This window comes from Lepidochelys kempii, chromosome 7 (assembly GCF_965140265.1).
Source record: "Lepidochelys kempii isolate rLepKem1 chromosome 7, rLepKem1.hap2, whole genome shotgun sequence".
Taxonomy (NCBI): Eukaryota; Metazoa; Chordata; order Testudines; family Cheloniidae; genus Lepidochelys; species Lepidochelys kempii.
In genome coordinates, this window is record NC_133262.1 from 43,368,760 (window position 1) to 43,387,429 (window position 18,670).

Here is an 18,670-nt window from a genome sequence, read left to right on the forward strand (position 1 = left end):
GTATTTTGTGTTATAAGGTTCTAAAGCATTTCTAATTTATCTCAAAATATTAAAAAGGATATTGTCAACTAATTTCTATTCCTTTTATTGTTAGTAGTTCCCTATTAGAAGTTTGAAACTCATATTCTTTCCTTGTTGACTGTTCTGTTTGCCAGCTATACATTTCTCTCTTCCAATTTTACTTCAAATGGGACATGAATCAGCCTGGTGTCTTATAGGAATAGAGGATGGCTCACTGGCTATTAGGTTAGAAATGCCTAGAATTCCTGGCATTACAAATTCAAATCATGGCACTTGACTGTTCATTATCACAGACTGCGCAGTTTAGTGTAGGGAGGTCTGCAGCATAAAGCCTGAAAGATGGAGGTCCTGCTCCTTTGCATGGATATTAAAGATCCTATTCCATTTTTTGTAAGAGTATGCATGCATCATATGGCCAAAACTCACTTTTCATCTCTTCCTCACCACTTCCTTTTCTCTCTCAATTGACCAACATGTTGTGTGCATATTTTCTACCTACCTCCTTCCTGTACCTAAAAGTGAGTGAATTTCAGTGGTGAAGTGATTCCTGCATATCTTTTAACTTTTGAAATGAAGGGCACTACATATATGTTCTATTCTAAGGGTAAAATCTATTGGTATAAGAGTAGAGATGGATAGAATGCTAAGGCAGGCTAGCTATGAGACCAATCATCTTCCAGTGCAGAGAAGACAGACAAACCCACTCATTCTAATGTATTGTTGTTGTGCGTGCGAAAGTCGTGGAGATTTTCTTTTAAGGATGTTGCAAAGAAGTGCCATAGACACTAGCCACCATTTTATTCCCTTTTATTTAACCATTGAAAGTCTCTTTTCAAGTTAGATTTTGCTATAGACTTCTGACACTGGTCAACTTCACTCTCTATCAAGAAAATATATAACCCTAACTTTTGTTCTTTTAAACACTATTTTAAATCTGCATATTTATATCTATAGAATTAGAGTAAATCCTTGACTCAGTCTCATTTTTCTAAAATGGAGTATTCTTATTTCAATTAACAGGATGCAAATGCTATTAAAAAAATATTTAATATGAAAAAGGCTGAAATTGAACATAATGAACTGGCCAAGTCAAGTCTTCGAATCAGGTACTGCAAGTAAAAAACAAACACACAAAAAAGTGCTGTTTGAGGTCTGGTTTACATGTATTTACTGATATTTAGTTTCTTAATTTTGCCCCCAAAAAAACAAAAACAGGAAATGATAGATAAAATTAACTTGCTTGTTGTTGCTTTAAATCTTATAGACCATTGAAATAGATTTTTGAAGGTAACTGCTGAAATATACTGTATAAGTGATATATTCCTACTGTTAAGATATATTTGGCACTGAAATATAGAGAGCCTGTAGGAGCCCCTAAAGTTAAGTTTGAGCCAGCTTCTATTCTATGTGTTTAACAGGTAGAAACAGAAAAGCTGGAACAAGGAGCACAGGCTCAGATCCTCAAAGATATTTAGGCATCTGACTCCCCCTGAGGTCAAATACATTTTGAGGATCTAGGTGAGCGTGCCCTTCTTCATAAGAGTTGCTGGATGGCCAAGGGCCTCTGATGTATCCTGGAGGCCTGCAAAGAATTAGGGGGACCAAGGATTCATTTTTTGCATGAGCCCAAAATATTTATTGGGAGGGAGCAGAGAAACAGCCCGAGCCCAAAATATTTATTGGGAGGGAGCAGAGAAACAGCCCAAAATTCATTAATTCAGGTGTCTAGCAATCATTTGAAGAAAACCCCAGGATTTAGTAACACTCTTTGTATGTGAAAATCTATTTTAATTGTAATAGGGAGCAAAATTGTGTGTGGGTAGGGACAGAATTGACTTGTTGGGGTTGGAGTGAAGTTTTGGAAATGTAAATTAAATGGATATGGCTTGTGGGAGAGGGGGTAGTGCAGGTTTTTGTCATTTGGGCTATAGGGGTTGGTCTTGAACAAATAGGTGTTGAGATTTTTTTTTTTTTCAGGCCCTGTTATTTCCTTCCTGAAATCACATTAATTGGAAAAAGCTTTTTCCTCCCACCCAAATCCTCACTCTTCAAAATATCAATCTGGATATTTTATGCACATTTCTTATCTCAGAAATATCTAGACAGATCCAGATCTCTCATAAGTTTCACTTGATATCATTGGCAGTTCTCAAAACTGGTATTAAATACTTACCAGGGTGAATTATATTCTCTATCAGAAAAGCTAAGTGACATCTTCCAAATGAGCACAAGAGTTAACAACTTCCTTGGCAGAAAGGGAAGTTCTTTAGATATTTTGCAAAGGACCTACTTGGAGTATGTATCCTTTTCCGAAATAAATCTCTCCTCTTCTGAAGCTGTTTTTGTAATAGGATAGAGAACTCCACAAACATCCTTACATTAAAGGTATTCAGTTAACTTAAATATTTGTCTTAAATGTTTTACCTTCTGTTATAAATATCACCTAAGATTAGTATAAATTAAAGAGATTAGAGAACTATACACTTTTTACAGTTTACTTGGTGCTTTTGTCAGTACTTCAAGTGTATAGTCAATTTTTACTGTGTCTTCTGTTTAATCAGTCAGTTTCCCCTGTTTGCATAAATCTTTCATACAACAACAGCAGGGAGGAAAAATTTTACAAAACAAGAAAATGTGATTTGTAAAATCACAAAAATTGGCAGAGGGATTCATGTTCAGGAATAATTCTAGAAACATTATTTGTTTGTTTACCTGCCGCATCCGCAGGTTCGTCCGATCGCAGGTCCCAGTGGCCGCGGTTCGCTGCTCCAGGCCAATGGGAGCTGCTGGAAGCGGCGCAGGCCGTGTCCTCTCTAAAGTCTACTATAGCTCATTTAAGCCCTGACACCGCAGAAACCTAGCAAGTGTGTAGTTCCATAGATGTAGACCTACTGATCTCGGTCTACATCTATGTTTAAGGATTTTCAGGATCAGGGCCTAAATTGTGACTCACTGACTTCATTAGGAGTAAAGGGGGAATCAGGACCTTCCAAGGTTGGGTACTGTACTTAATTTTGAGGCTGTGACTGTATCTTAACCGTAACACTTTTTGTGTGAAGATGGCTGACAAACAATTATATTAGTATTTGTTAGTTGAATTCCTCTCTCTAGTACTGCCAATCCTTTCTCTATCCCTTAGTTATCTTATTCTGTAAGGTTCTTTTAATATTTTACCTTGTCTGTGAAACTTCTATGTTGTTGTGTAGGGCCACAAGTTGACTTCATGTCCAGAATAATTTGATAGCTCTCATCTTGATTTCTATACCTGTTAAAAAATTCTTTTTAAAAAGTGTTTTGCCTCAAGCAGGCCAAAAAACCCCCACTCTTAAACAAAAATAAAATTCCCCAGACTCCTCATAGTCAATTTGAAGGAGAGAAAAGTTTAATTAGAAAAAAGTCCTTCCTGCTGTCCTGAAGACTGCTATTGGCTGCTGTTAAGCACAGACCTGCTATTTCAGATCCCTTTTAACTTATTAAACTCCAGATGGGTCATCTAGGTTTTTTTTTAAAATCCATGACTTCTTAATTCTTCCACCTCATCTGGGAGTCTTTCACTTTACACTGTTTTTAGCAAAAAACCTCCTTAAATTATTCTAGCCTATTTTTCCTCTTAGTTTTAAAAAGCTTAACTTTATAATAACTCTTTGCTAATTTAAATACTCTAATCATCATGTCAAGAATAATCCCAATTTTGTGACTCTATCCAGATGCACATCCTTCATTCTGTTCATCATCATAAATTGCCCCTTTGCAGTGCACTTATCTGTCTTTCTTCAGACAATATGACCAATATACAACAGTTTCCACAACACAATTTAATATGCTTTATTAAGTGATAACACAATAGGCTTGGCTTTGTATTGTTAACCTCTCAATTTTTAGTAATATCCTGTTAAACATCTTTATTGCTGCAGTATGTTGGGCTGAGAATTTAAATAGGGTTTCTATCAATATTGCTAGAACCTTTTCTTTTACCTTTATAAACAAATTCAGCATCATTTACATTATGATTAACTTGGGTATTATTTATCCCAAGTGTATCACTTTACATTTAGCAACATAACATTTTTTGTGCCTTCTCTGAGCCCTTTTCAAGATTACTCTGTGAAAGAGCTACATTCTAGTTGCATCTCTTCTTGCGTCTAAGGCGACTTTCTCTTTTTCTCCCTTTCTCTGCATTGTTTCTTCTTCTTAAAGGACTCCATCAAATTTGGCTGCTTCCAAACTGACAGGTCCTTCCTCACAAGGTAAAGGCAGTGTTGGTGATGAGAGAAATTCTACTAACAAATATTACCGGTAAGTAAATTGTCTGTTTTGGTGTGGATGCCATCCAGTTAGTTTATTTTTTATTTATTTATTTTGGTCATTTGGAACTGTTACAGTCAAAGCTTTTTTCTGAAATTTGAGGTGTGTTTTTTAAGTGAACTTTCAAGCTTAATGACCTAGGTACACAATAATTAAAATATCAGATTTAATAATCCCAACTTCCCAAATAGCATAGTTTAATAGATTATTTACTCTATATTGTTCTTTATTATTTTTAGTGTTTTACTTACATCAACTATGATACAAATTTAACAAAATTTAACATTTATTTCCTTGGAAATGCTCCAAAGAGCAACATTTTATATTTCATTACAAAACTAGTCATGTTAGAAGTATCAAAGATATGTATTTCAACTCACAAATATTTTAAAATAATTTTAAAATAATTTTTAAACATGTAAAACTAAAGAACAAGAAGAGGCAAAATGGAGGAGAAAAGCCTTAAAGGAAAAGGGATGCATTTGAAATACTGTTCCAGGAGACTCAATCAGTTGTCACGATTATGTGGGGTATTCTGCCCTGTCCATCACTCAGGAGTTCTGTGGCCTAGTATATTAAACACGATCAATGGCCTCTTGTCACTCCCACAAAGTAACAAGAAAATCATGCCTTGGTGGGTGCTTTTTGATTCTTCATCTTGAACTGTTTTTCATTATGAACGGTAAATATTAAGAGTAGGGCAGAGTTGGGCAGACTAAGCTTTAACTTCCCCATTGCAGTAGTTCTCCAACTTTTTAACTTGGTGGAGCACTTTATAAAATAGATGATATCATGGGCCATTGTCCTGTGCTAACTTACCATCTTTCTTGGGTTAGTCCTGTCTGCTCTTCTGGTGGTGGTTCTGTGGACTGCTAACATGACCTTCGTATTCCACCAATTATCCACAGAACATAACTAAACAGTAGTTTGATACATACACTGCTTTTCTTTTTACTTTTAAAGTAACAAAAGATCCGTCCAAGGGGATCGTTTATCTGCAATAACCATGGCATTGCAATATGGATCAGAAAGTGATGAGGATGCTGCTTTGGCTGGTAGGAGTTAATACTTCACTTGTACCAATTTCAGTTTATTAAAATTTACTGAACGATGTCTGTATGATACTTCCTTTGCTACTTTTCTGGACACTGCTGATTCCAGATTATTTTGAATAGTTTCCAAAGCATGACATGCAATTTCATCAGTGCTGGTCACTGGTTGCTAGAAGTGTAGATGAAATGTGCAGTTGGCAAGTGAAGGAAAGCCAAAATAAGTTACCTGCTTTGATTTTGATTTTTGTTGCATTGCAATCCATGAAAGCTTTATAAACTGGGAAAAGTGCTGCTTGTTTTTATATCGTGTTAAATTTGAAAAGACATTGGATACTCTTCTAGTATTGAATAGAAAAAAGTAGATTCTTACAAGTTCACAGGTCATCTAACTTTATTCTTAGTGAAATGTTTTATTTTATTTTATTTATTAAGCTTTACTGTTGATCTTAAATACAATGATTAGACAATCTTCTCTTACATATTCTAACTTCTGGCATCAATATAAACACTGAAATCACAGCTATTACTTAAAAGGATAGCAAAAGATAGTAGGTCTTACGTTAACATAGCCGGGTAGAATTCTTAAGGTTACATAGAACTTTAGCAGCAGGGCTCTTTGTGTTTTAAATGATATGATGGCAGCTCACCCATCTCTATATTAGATATTTATACATTTTTTAAAAATCTACTAATAGTATATAATAAACAATTGTAAAATCTTGCAAATAAGTGAATATTAACGTAAAACATGTAAACAAATGTCTTTTAATATAGTCATCCCGTTTTACTTTTCTCATAATCAGCCTTTTTTAGTACCTTAACATTAGCATAAAAAGTTGTACTAAATCCATGTACATTGGTCATGACCTTTAAAATATATCTCCCCAAAGGAGGCCACTTTATTTTTTTTATTACCCTTTTTCCAAATTTTTCTAGTAACCTTCTCAGTGCTCTGTTCCAGAACAGTTTCCTCAGTTTTCTTTTATCTGAGTTTTGTTTTTGTTTGCTATTCCTGTGAAATTGGACATGTCTGGGTATTTTTTTTTAAATAAAAATAAGACAGGACTTAGACAGTTTACCAACTCTCTACTAGCCTGAGGATTAAGCTTACTAGTCACGGTAAAAATTCTTATGTCTTTTTTTCCTCCCCTCACAATTTAAAAGAATAAAACAGTTGTGTAATGTGGTTAGTTGTAACATGTTATCAACTATCTCATTAATAACTTTTAAAATATGACTTATTTCAAAAGTACTTTATTTCTTTCCAATCAGTCTCTCCCACCTGTCCTCTCACACACATCCCCTCATCCTCATCTATTCATACGCAGAGCTAAGACATTTTACTAGACACCTGTTAGCCAAACCACCGGTATGAAACACAGAAGAAACATCCTAAAGAAGCAGTGGCCAGATGAGACACTAACTATGCCCAACTGCTGGGAAAAGGGGACATGCTGTGATTCTTACCAGGACGCTGTCCCTGAACTCTGATTGCAGACATGTTCATTTTCCTTTCTGTATTCTTCCCAACCCAGAACTTCTTATCTGCTGCAAGGTTGGGTGAATGGCCACTGCTACCCTACAATCTCCTCTAGCCTCCTGTGATGAGGGGTATTGTATTCTACCTCTCCCTTAGACTTTTAGCTGCTGCAAGGAGTTGCTGTTCTTCCCCATTTGGCCCAAGTGAACCTTCCTCCCAGTTTCTGTTTCTGAGCCCCCCTCACCAAGTGAATTTGATTAATTTTTGTAGTTTCACTACTGCCTGGCAAGATTCTGAAAAGCAGCACACATTGACAAAGACCCTTGTTCTCTCTGCTGCAGCTTAGTAAAGGTCTGAGCAGCAGCAGTGTCACTGGAAGTATGTCTTCTGACTTTGGGAGATGCGTGGCATTATCAGCTTAATTTGGTTCACATTTTTAAGGTGTTCCCCCCCCCCCCCCAATTGTAGGAGCTATAATCTTTTCTTTAAATGAAAGTGTGGATGTTGCAGAAGTCAGACACACTCTGGTAGGAAAGCTTTGTACCCAGTGTGGGTGAGTGGATTTTTCAAGGCCAGTAAAAAGATCAAGTTGTCTTTTTTTCTGTCAATTTGCAGTCACTCCGTATCAGCAATACCACTTTCAAGAGCACTCAAGTTTTCAGCCATAAAGTGCAATATGTTAAGTGTTTGCACCTGTCAAGGATAGGGAGAAGTGGTTGTGGAATGAAATGTACAACAGACAGTGCCTTATTTAGAAAACAAACAAAAAAACTGTTTAATAGTATGTAACTTGTTGTTTTAGTCTTTTCTGCATCTGGCTTGTGTTTTGCCAGGTGTGTAGACATGAAACCAACTGTCTAAATTGAGCATTACTGATTATAATCTCCAAGTTTAGCCTCTTCCTAATGGGTGTTTGTGTTCTGGCATCACTTAACTTTAAACAATCTGCAGTCTCACTTTAGGATGTTAGGTGAACACATTTTTTGCTGCGAAACCTGCTTCCCTTTGACATTGATCTCAATCCATTTCTACCCACTTCTAAAAAACAAGTGAAAATTTCTCTTTTTCAAGGGTCTTTTATTAGAAGTGCCTCTGACACTTTTGATGCTACCCAAATAAGGTGGTCTTCGTGAACCAAAATTTATTGTTAATACTGCATTTATAAGCACCTGTCAGCGTGACATATATCTGTGGTGATATTATGTAAATCTTTTTCTTTTTTTCATCTTTCCTTTACCGTGCTTACTCTTTTTTTTCTTTCTTTAGGTTTTAGTTTGGAGGTCCTCTTATTTCATTGTTGTACAGAACACCCAGCGTACATATTTACATATAATACATTATTATTCTTTTATTGAGAAATCAAGGGGTTTTTTATAAGTCTTTAGACTAGAGAAGATATCTGGTCAAATGATTGTCAATATCAAAATAGTAAGAAAATGGGACATGCCAGATTAGCTTGTTTTTTCTGACATAACACAATAGGGTAGATTGATTTCTATCAGTGGTTTATATCAGCAAGCAGGGAACCTTGATATAAATCTATTTTACTCTTCATTTGCATTTGTACTTTTTAATTGTTTTCCTGGAGAAGCTGATTCTCAATACTTAGCACTGTATCATTATTTAAGCAGTTATGTAGCTTAACATACATATATTCAGCTTCTTAAGTTTTACAGTTTTTTATATTAGAAAATGGTGAATGACCCATTCCTTATTTACTGATGATTAATTTTTCACTTGTGATTTGTGTCCAGCTGAATTCCAATTTCCTTACAAATTCAATTAAAACTGCACAAAAACAGTATTTTAAAATGGGGTTTTATTGGTTAAATAAAAGTACCTTAAATGTGCTGGTTACATAATTTTTTCTTATCAAAACATGTTTGGCATTTAAAACTAACTGATTTATTAAACAAAAGATTATCTGTAGTTAGTGAATTGAAATGATTGGGTTTTAGCCCCGATGTCCTTCAAGATTTTGGAACTAATAGATTGTATCTTCTCTCACACCTAATTTTTAATTATACACTGGAAGAGGAAAAACAAGCTTCTCTGCTTTAATTCCCATTATGTTTCTCAACTTTGAATGAGCTCGTCATTGAACTTCCGAACCAGTTGAATAAACTGACATGAAAAAAATATTCTCTGCACTTTCAGAAGAGACTGTTGTCAAAAGCTTGTTTTAGCACAACATTGGTTGTAGGGGCTTGGCCAGTGACTTCACCAGTTCACTGGTTTGACTTTCTTTAAAACTTCATCAGCAAACATGTAGTGCTTGAAGTTCATTTATTTTATATAATTCAAATCAGTTTTAATAGATTACAGTAAGCTTAGACCTTAACATAGGTTGTCATAATTTCAACTTTAATTTTAAGTAGGTTTATTTTTAAAAGAAAAATGTATTTAATTTAAAATAAAAATCAATTTTTAATTTTTTTAAAATTCACTGAATTTATCCACCCCGCAACACAAACATTTTATAAAATGTTACCAAGAACCTGAAACAGGCCTTTCTGAGAGGCTTTTTATAGCCTTCCAGTAAGTGGTTTAGTGTCCTAAGGGCAAGTAGGTCTAATTAGTACTTGGGGTTGTTTTGTATTTTTATTGTTGTGCCCACACGGTAAGGGTGATATCTGTCCGTAGTAACTCATGGCTTATAGTCGTTTTAGATGGAGGGGCTGGGCTGTTCTTTCTGTCACACTCTGCAGAAGATGCTTAGTGAGAATTTGTCACAGTCTTTCTATATCCCCTTCCAAATGTTCTTGCAGAGCATTCACCGGCCAACCTATTTAATTGCTGACTGTGAAGGGGAAAGAGAAAGGACCACTGGCATTTAAAAAAATGTTGAACAGAATGAACAATTTTTTTATCTGTGCTACAGATAGACTTAAAATTCTTTGGATTTATATTGCTAATTTTTTCATTCACTTTTACCATTTATGTCATTAGTTTACTTAAGCATTTATCTCCATTTGGAGAATAAAAATGAACCAGCCTGTTTCACTCTTCATTTTATGCATGGTTGCTCATGCACAGCAAAATGTGACAGTATCTCGGGTTTAAAACATTGCAGGGTAATTTTTTTTAATGTTTTTATTTTAATTAAAACAAATTAATGGAAACATAACTACTCATCTTAGCTTTACAAAAAGTTAATTTTACAAATGTAAATTGTGTGCTTGATTTCACCTGCCAATGTCCTCTGAATCATTTGCAGTTATTACCCTGGTTATTATTAAAGGGTGGATACTGGAGAGGAGTGTTTTAGTTTTAAAACTTTTAGCTGCACAGGTTAGTGCTATAAATATTCATTGTTAGGTCTGTTGCCATTATTTCCCAAAGGTGGGATTGGGTAGACTGCTTTAGGTGTCTGTTCCACCGTAGTAGTGAGCGTTTCTTTGAAGCCACTGCATAGCTACAAAGGTGTGCCCTCCCACTCCCTTGTGTCTGAGTAGTCTGGGAGTTGTCATGCAGCTGAACACTCCTGTGGACCATCAGTTTCAGATTGGAAAGGAAAGATAACACTAGTGTGTCATATGACCTGGCTGTCTACTGACTTATAATTTGTTTAATATCTCTTTGCTTAAATGGGATAGAAAGCTGAAACATGGTCAGGCTATGCTTAACCGTAATGACAATGTCTGCTGGAAACTTGATATGACCATTAGAGGACTGTCTTTTGTGTCACTGATCCAATGGGACTCCTACCAAGCTTTCATTCAAACTACAGTTTGGGGATCAGGAGTCTGCTTTGATGATGATAACTTTTAACTGTACAAAAGTATGTAAGGATCTAGTTTTTATGTCTGTCTGGTACAATTAAATTACAGTTATTTAGATGTTTTGTAGGTTTAGTGATTTTGTACACACACATCTTCTCCTTATGGTTCATGTTCTAGTGTCTCACGCTATTTTCCTGCACTAAATATATATTTTTTGTAGGGCTGTCAATTAATCGTAGTTAACTTACACAATTAACTAAAAAATATTAATCGTGATTAATTGCAGTTTTAATTTCACTGTTAAACAATAGAATACCAAATGAAATTTATCTCATATTTTGGATGTTTTTCTACATTTTATATATATTGTATTCTGTGTTGTAATTGAAATTAGTGTATATTATTTTTTATTACAAATATATGCACTGTAAAAATGATAAACAAAAGAAATAGTATTTTTCAATTCACCTCATACAAGTGTAGTGCAATCTTTTGTCGTGAAAGTGCAATTTACAAATGTAGATTTTTGTTGTTGTTGTTGTTGTTACATAACTGCACTCAAAAACAAAACAGTGTAAAACTTCAGAGCCTACAAGTCCACTCAGTCCTACTTCTTGTTCAGCCAATCGCTAAGACAAACAGGTTTGTTTACATTTACAGGAGATAATGTTGCCCTCTTCTTATTTACAGTGTCATCAGAAAGTGAGAACAGGCATTTGCATGGTAGCTGGCATTGCAAGGTCTTTATTTGCCAGATATGCTAAACGTTCGTATGCCCCTTCAGGCTTCGGCCACCATTCCAGAGGACATGCTTCCATGCTGATGATGCTCATTTAAAAAAATGTGTAAATTAAATTTGTGACTGAGCTCCTTGGGGGAGAATTGTATGTCCCCAGGTCTGTTTTACCCGCATTCTGCCACATATTTGAAGTTATAGCAGTCTCGGATGATGACCCAGCACACTTTATTCATTTTAAGAACACTTTCATGGCAGATTTCACAAAACACAAAGAAGATACCAATGTGAGATTTCTAAAGATAGCTACAGCACTCGACCCAAGGTTTAAGAATCTGAAGTGCCTTCCAAAATCTGAGAGGGACGAGGTGTGGAGCATGCTTTCAGAAGTCTTTAAGAGTCAGACTCCAATGCGGAAACTATGGAATCCGAACCACCAAAAAAGAAAATCAGCCTTCTGCTGGTGGCATCTGACTCAGATAGTGAAAATGAACATACGTCGGGCCGCACTGCTTTGGATTCTTATAGAACAGAACCTGTCATCAGCATGGACCCATGTCCCCTGGAATGGTGGTTGAAGCATGAAGGGACATATGAGTCTTTAGCTCATCTGGCATGAAAATATCTTGCGACGCCAGCTACAACAGTGCCATGCCAACACTTGTTCTCACTTTCAGGTGACATTGTAAACAAGAAGTGGGTAGCGTTATCACCTGCAAATGTAAATGAACTTGTTCAGCCAATCGTTTACACAAACAAGAAGTAGGAATGAACGGACTTGCAGGCTCTAAAATTTTACATTGTTGTATTTTTGAATGAAGTTTTTTTGTACATAATTCTACATTTGTAAGTTCAACTTTCATGATAAAGAGATTGAACTACAGTACTTGTATTAGGTGAATTGAAAAGTATTATTTCTTTTGTTTTTTTTACAGTGCAAATACTTGTAATCAAAAATAAATCTAAAGTGAGCACTGTACACTTTGTATTCTGTGTTGTGAATGAAATCAATATATTTGAAAATCTAGACAACATCCAAAAATATTTAAATAAATGATTTTCTGTTATTAACAGTGCAATTAATCATGCAATTAATCATGATTAATTTTTTTATTGCACAGTTAATCATGATACATTTTTTTAATTGCTTGACACCCCTAATTACTTTCTAGTATCACTTTCATGAGTCTTAGTCCTGAAGTTTATAGATTTGGGGAGAGGGGGAAATACCATTATAAAACATGTTATGGATCATAAGTTTAGGTACTAATCAAAGGGAAGTGGCATAAGTGAATCCTAAGTTGGACAACCCTCAGACTTTATGTAGTCTTTGTTGCTTCCTTTGTGGTACCTTTATTAGAATAAGCTCTTCAGTCCAGGTGTGATAATTTAAGAAGAAACTTAAGAGAACATTTCTCAACACCATAAATATATAGATTTATTTTGAATTTAATCACTTAAACTAACTCCCTTAAGCACATATGAAAATCCCAGCCTCTGTTTACTAATTTCTACTCTTGTAGTGAATTCTGTTCCCAACTGTTCTAACCACTGTTTGTAAGTGACTTGCCTAAGGTTAAACAACAAAACTTTCAGTTGTAGATCCTTGGCACATCTGAAATCAGGCACAAGCTGTCTCACATTGAGCGCCCTTAAATCAATGCACACAACGTTCACAGTTCTGTAAATTTTTAAGGCTAGAAGGGACTGTTATGATTTCTAGCTACAGCACTCAACCCAAGGATACCCCCTGCATGACACAGGTCAGAACTTCTCCAAGTGATTCTTACATCAAGCCTATGATTGCTGGTGGAGCTAGAGCATATCTCTAAAATTAGTGACTATTTTCTGAAAATGTGCTTGTTAACTTTGAGCTTCAGTTCCCCTACTTCACAGGATTTTGAGGCTTGCAAATTTCTTTATTATTCAAGGTTTAAGTAAGTACCTATATACACAGAAAATAAAAACTACTGCAGATTTCTCATTCTGTCTCCATTATGCACATTTCCATATCCATGTGAACGTCAAATCTTAATATGTAAATCATCAGTTCAATCCAAGAATAAGCTATATTTGATAAAATGTCATTGTTTATATTAGTTCTAGGGCTTTTGAAAAAGTAAATAGCATCCTTGGGGGTGTGTGTGTGTCCCTTTTTGAGTAATCATCACGTTTAAAAACCAGCTGCTTGGATTTATGTAGTTTGAGAGAGAAAGAATGTGTTGTGATTATTTCACAAACATGAGTGCTCTAACATTAAGTGTTGAAGATATATATACAGGCTCACACATGGAAAACTCTCTATTGGAACTGATTATTATATGTTTAAATTCTTAGGATAACCCAAAAAATTGTTCCTGTAGTCCATTAGTATTTTCTCATGGGACACCTCAGTTAAAAAATAATATATATATATTCCCATGGGGAAAGTAATCAAGTCCCTTTATGCTCATGAATGTCCAGGGATGTGTAAGAGGAGTGCCATGTTGTCCACACCATGTTATTAGATATTCATAGATTTTGCAAATTATCTCACTTTCTAGCGTTTCTAAAGATTTTAATGTATGCTTGCAGCACAAGGGGTTTGTAACCTCCTTTAATTGGGTTCATAAATATTTCCTATGTTATTTGAAGGATTATTCCTCCTTTCCTTAAAGAATTCCTTCAGCATCTTTCTTATATGCAACAGATATTATGCCTCACCAACAGTGGATTGCTCCTGTCCAGGCTATTTTGTAACACTCCAGTGTGTGTTCTTACTCTCCTTCACTCATGTGTGCAGTCATTTCCGTTTAGAAAAGTACAGAATGCAACCCTGTAGCATGATGACAAATAATACAATTCTCCAATTGTAATTTAATGTTGTTGGCTTGGTTATTAAATAAGCAGACAGCTAATTTCTTCACCAGTTTGTGTTTGAATGGTCTTAGTCTGTATTCTCAGGTACAGCACATTACAGTAATCCCATCTGACAGTGTTAAAGGCATGAGGTCTGCACCTGGTAAAGCACGCAATCTGCTTGCCAAGTCAAAGTTCCTCTGAGCCAGTGGCTCTTTGGGCTGACATGGTTAAGAGACATCAGTTTCATAGCCAGCGGTACACAAGCGAGTGGTGCAGCCAGCATCACGCCTGACTGCTTTTGAATGTCCTAATCCAATGGATCAGATGTGTATTTTATTACCTGGTCATCCAGAAGCAGCAGATAGCATATGATATCCCTCCCAAAATTATAAAGCGGAGTATTAAAAAGTGAGTAAATTCCCCCACTTGTGGGTCAGGCATTACCTCATTTATTATTTTTAAAGTCAAACAGTCAAAACAACAGAGCTTTATGTGCTTGCCCATTGGTTTCTCTACTTCCTTCTTTCTTTTTTACAGCTGCTGCCCGTTATGAAGAAGGAGAGTCTGAAGCAGAGAGCATCACTTCCTTTATGGATACTTCTAACCCTCTTTATCAGCTTTATGATACGGTTAGAAACTGCCGAAATAACCAGGGTCAGCTTATATCAGAACCCTTTTTCCATTTGCCTTCCAAGAAAAAATATCCAGATTATTATCAGCAAATCAAAATGCCTGTTTCATTGAAGCAAATCAGGTAAGAAAACATGAAGTGTAAACTATATTTGCTGGGCTTGAGCACATTGAAGAGCTACTTTTATTACTGGCCTGTTATACCATGAACTAATTCTTGTTTTTTATATATATATATATAAAAAAAAATATGTCTTGGTAAGCAGATCCGTACGTTTACTATATGTTACTTGGATTTGTTCTGCAATTGCTGTCATAGATTAAGTAGTTCAAAGAATTCCGTGTATTTTGCCTTTTAAATTGATCTGCATCCATCTTCTGACCTTCCTTTGTAGATGCCTTCTGTTTGTATTTTTTCACTTGTTTTAATTGAAATTAAGGTGTAGGACTCAGAGTCCTGAAGGTTGAGCTACCTTGTTACCAAACAGGTACAGAATGGCTAGTGATAGAACAAGCTTCCACACAATACCCATAGTGTTGTTTGTCCTGGACCTTGTGAGATACTGGTATAGGAGCAAGAAGATGGTTTTATCTCTAGTCATTCTGTCTTTGTCCCTCTGCTTAGACAACCACCAAGGTGTAAATTGTTACACTCTTTTTGGTGTAATAATACATAATGACTTCAAAGGAGTTACTTTGCTTGTAATTTATTGTAACTGAGATTTCAGTCTGGCCCATGGTTCCTTTTGCTGTACAATATCTTCATTTTTTCATATTTTATTTGCATGCACACACACACATTACTGTTGTAGCAATTACATTGCTTATGGAAGTAATAAATGCATCTTGGTGTTGTGTAAATGTTATTTTTTTTATTCAAACTGGAGAGAAGGGCCTGAAATTCATGTATGCTGTATATAGCAAAAGTGAATTTTCATATTAGCTTTATCTTGTTCACTGACTGGTGAAATGTGGTATTTATCTGTCTGCTGCACCTTGGTTAAATCTTGGATTATATTCAGTCAACACTTAAATTGCCATGTAATCTTTGCATATTTGTATGGACAAAAATTCTTCCAAAGGCGCATGTGCATCCTTAAATGCATGTGAGTTTAACTATATAAAGACTTGCAGAGTTAAACACTGGAATAAATTGCCTAGGGAGGTTGTGGAATCTCTGTAATTAGAGATTTTTAAGAGCAGGCTAGACAAACACCTGTCAGGGATGGTCTAGGTAATACTTAATCCTGTCATGAGTGCAGAGGACTGGACCAGAAGACCTCTTGAGGTCCCTTTCAGTCCTATGATCCTATAGGGAAAATAAAGCAGATTGGGTCCTAACAATACTTTTTTACATCTTCAAACTTCTGTGTATTTGTTAATTTTTGTGAGGTACTTACTTAAATAGTATCTCTTCAATTCACAGATGGGGGGGGAAAGGAGACAGAAAGGTTATATGCCACAGAAGACAGAAGTCTGTGGCAAACAAAGTGTGGTACTCCTGGCTCCTCAGTGACTCTCAACCTTTTCAGACTACTGTACCCCTTTCAGGAGTCTGATTAGAGTTGCCTATCACAAAGTTTCATCTCACTTTTAAAAACTACTTGCTTACAAAATCAGACATAAAAATACAACAGTGTCACAGCATGTTACTACTGAAAAATGGTTTACTTTCTCATTTTTACCATATAATTATAAAACAATTGTTTTGTAAATATTGTACTTACATTTCAGTGTATAGTATATAGAACAGTATAAACAAATAATTGTCTTTATGAAATTTTAGTTTGTAGTGACTTTGCTAGTGGTTTTTGTGTAGCCTGTTGTAAAGGTCTAGATGAGTTGATTTACCCCCTGGAAGACCTCTACATACCCCGAGCGGTACACGTACCCCTGGTTGAGAAGCACTGAGCTAGACTATATTGCCAGAGAGGGACCTGAGGGTCCATGAAGCCTGTGGCCATGCTCACACGCTCTCCCTTCTCCATCCTCAGGTCCCCAAATTTGGGGGGCCTTGTAAATGTTAAGGCTAATTTCAAGTTATCTCTGAAATGAAAAAAAACCCTGTATCCTTGAAAGCATAAAGCTGCTTACGAGTGGAGAGAATTGGTGATAGTGAGTGTCCGTTTAAAAGAAACAGTTATCTACATTTCACCCAATCCAGTCATGCCCAACAATGGTCGTGTGAGCCTGTGAAACCATCTTTTGAGCTTAGAGTGGATTCATGATCATGTTTGGATGTGAGAAGTAGTGTTACTTGTGGTGCTGCTGATGGCATTAGTCCTCTGACAGCAAGTTCCCCCCCGGCTAGCTGCCGGCAACAGAACTGGCTCTTCTGTGGAGCTGTTGTAGGATCTGGAAAAAGAGTCCTGGCACAGTATATTGAGAGATGGTATTGTCTAGTGGACTTGAGGACAGACTGAGCAGAGAACAAGACAGAAAGAAAGGTGGGAGCAAAGCAAACAGAACAGAAGAAGGATGAGAGGAGTAGAAGAGAGTGTAACTTGGAAGAGAGTAAGTATGACTAACAGAGGATAAAGCAAATATGAGAAAGAAAGAATAAGTGTAAGGGGATGCATCTTATCTGAGAGAGTACAGAAGAAAGAAACAGTAGATATAGTGTGGAGATTGATTGATTGTGTTAGGCATAGAAGGAAAGAAAGGGGATAAATAGGGGCTGGAAGAAAGGGAATCAGAAATAACACAAATTAAATTTGCTGTGATAAAATAGCTACCTCATACTATTTTTATTGAATATATCTGGCAGACATTGGTTTCTGTAAGTTTGGTAAAGGGCAATGGGGTAGATATTTTGAGAATTTAAGTTAATAATGCTGGCTACTCTGGATTCTATAGTCAAAAAATTGGAAGAACAGACAGGAAATAGTTTAAAATTCACCATAATGTGAACACAGTCACCTGGGAAACGGGGCATACTAGAACTTCAGTTTACCTTAAATAATTGTCCTTTGAATAAAATTTTAAAATGCTGGCAACTATGAAACCGAAGAGAAGCAGATTAGTTCATTTTAAACAACAGAAAAAGCTTAAATTTTGGGATAATCTTCTAGCCACTACCACTTTTTAATGTATTAAATTGGGAGATGGGGGAGGGGGGAGTTGCACATGCCCTAAGAATAATCATGCCACCTCTTCCCTTCCCCCACCCCCAAAAAGTCATAAAGCAAGTTCTGTGCAGGATTGTGATAAATCGTGGACAGGAGGTAGTTAAGTTGAAAAATCTGCCTGTCTACCACAAAATGCTACGGCCAAGTTGTACATGCTCCTAAATTAAGAATACTTAAAGAATAAACTAATCAACAAAACCCTAGCACCACCACCCCTGGTAATCAGATATCCCAGTTCATATTTTTGTTTGAATGGATAACATCCAAACATTCTGTTTTAATGCATATGCACAGGAAGAGTGTTAAGGTTTTCTTGGAAGCTATTAACTCAATTTTTGTGTGATAAGTGTCTCATCCTTCAGATTTACATTAACACACTACTGACTGTGTATATATAATGGTATAGTAAATGTTACCAGCTGGTCAAACACATTTTGATCTGTAATTTAAAAGTGAAGAACACTGGACCCTCGCTAGAACGTGCGTCTACATAACTCAAATTCGGACATAACGTGGTTGCGGCCATGGATCCCAAATTTAAGTACTGTAAAGTACAATTTTTTTGAGTATAGACACGATAAATCAACCACTGAGTGCTCTCCTGTCCACTCTAGTACTCCACCAGAATGAGGAGCGCAAGCGCAGTCACCGGGAGAGCATCAGCTATTCACGTAGCTGAAGTTGCTTATCTTAGATTGACCCCACATGGTAGTGTAGACAAGCTCTAAGATGATTGCTGTAGGCCTAGAATGCCA

General features: G+C 36.1%; 1 protein-coding gene across 11 annotated transcripts in view; it reads left to right on the forward strand.

The window, feature by feature from the left end:
- The window catches only part of PBRM1 (polybromo 1), an 87,274-nt gene that overhangs the window by 12,105 nt on the left and 56,499 nt on the right, over nt 1-18,670 (forward strand). For 10 of the 11 annotated variants that reach the window (XM_073352408.1, XM_073352411.1, XM_073352416.1 and 7 more), the window contains 4 exons: nt 1,042-1,127; nt 4,219-4,317; nt 5,290-5,381; nt 14,695-14,911. In XM_073352408.1, the coding sequence (XP_073208509.1) occupies nt 1,042-1,127; nt 4,219-4,317; nt 5,290-5,381; nt 14,695-14,911 (494 nt within the window). The remainder of the gene's footprint in view (nt 1-1,041; nt 1,128-4,218; nt 4,318-5,289; nt 5,382-14,694; nt 14,912-18,670) is intronic. The other variant, XM_073352414.1, reaches the window with a different exon arrangement.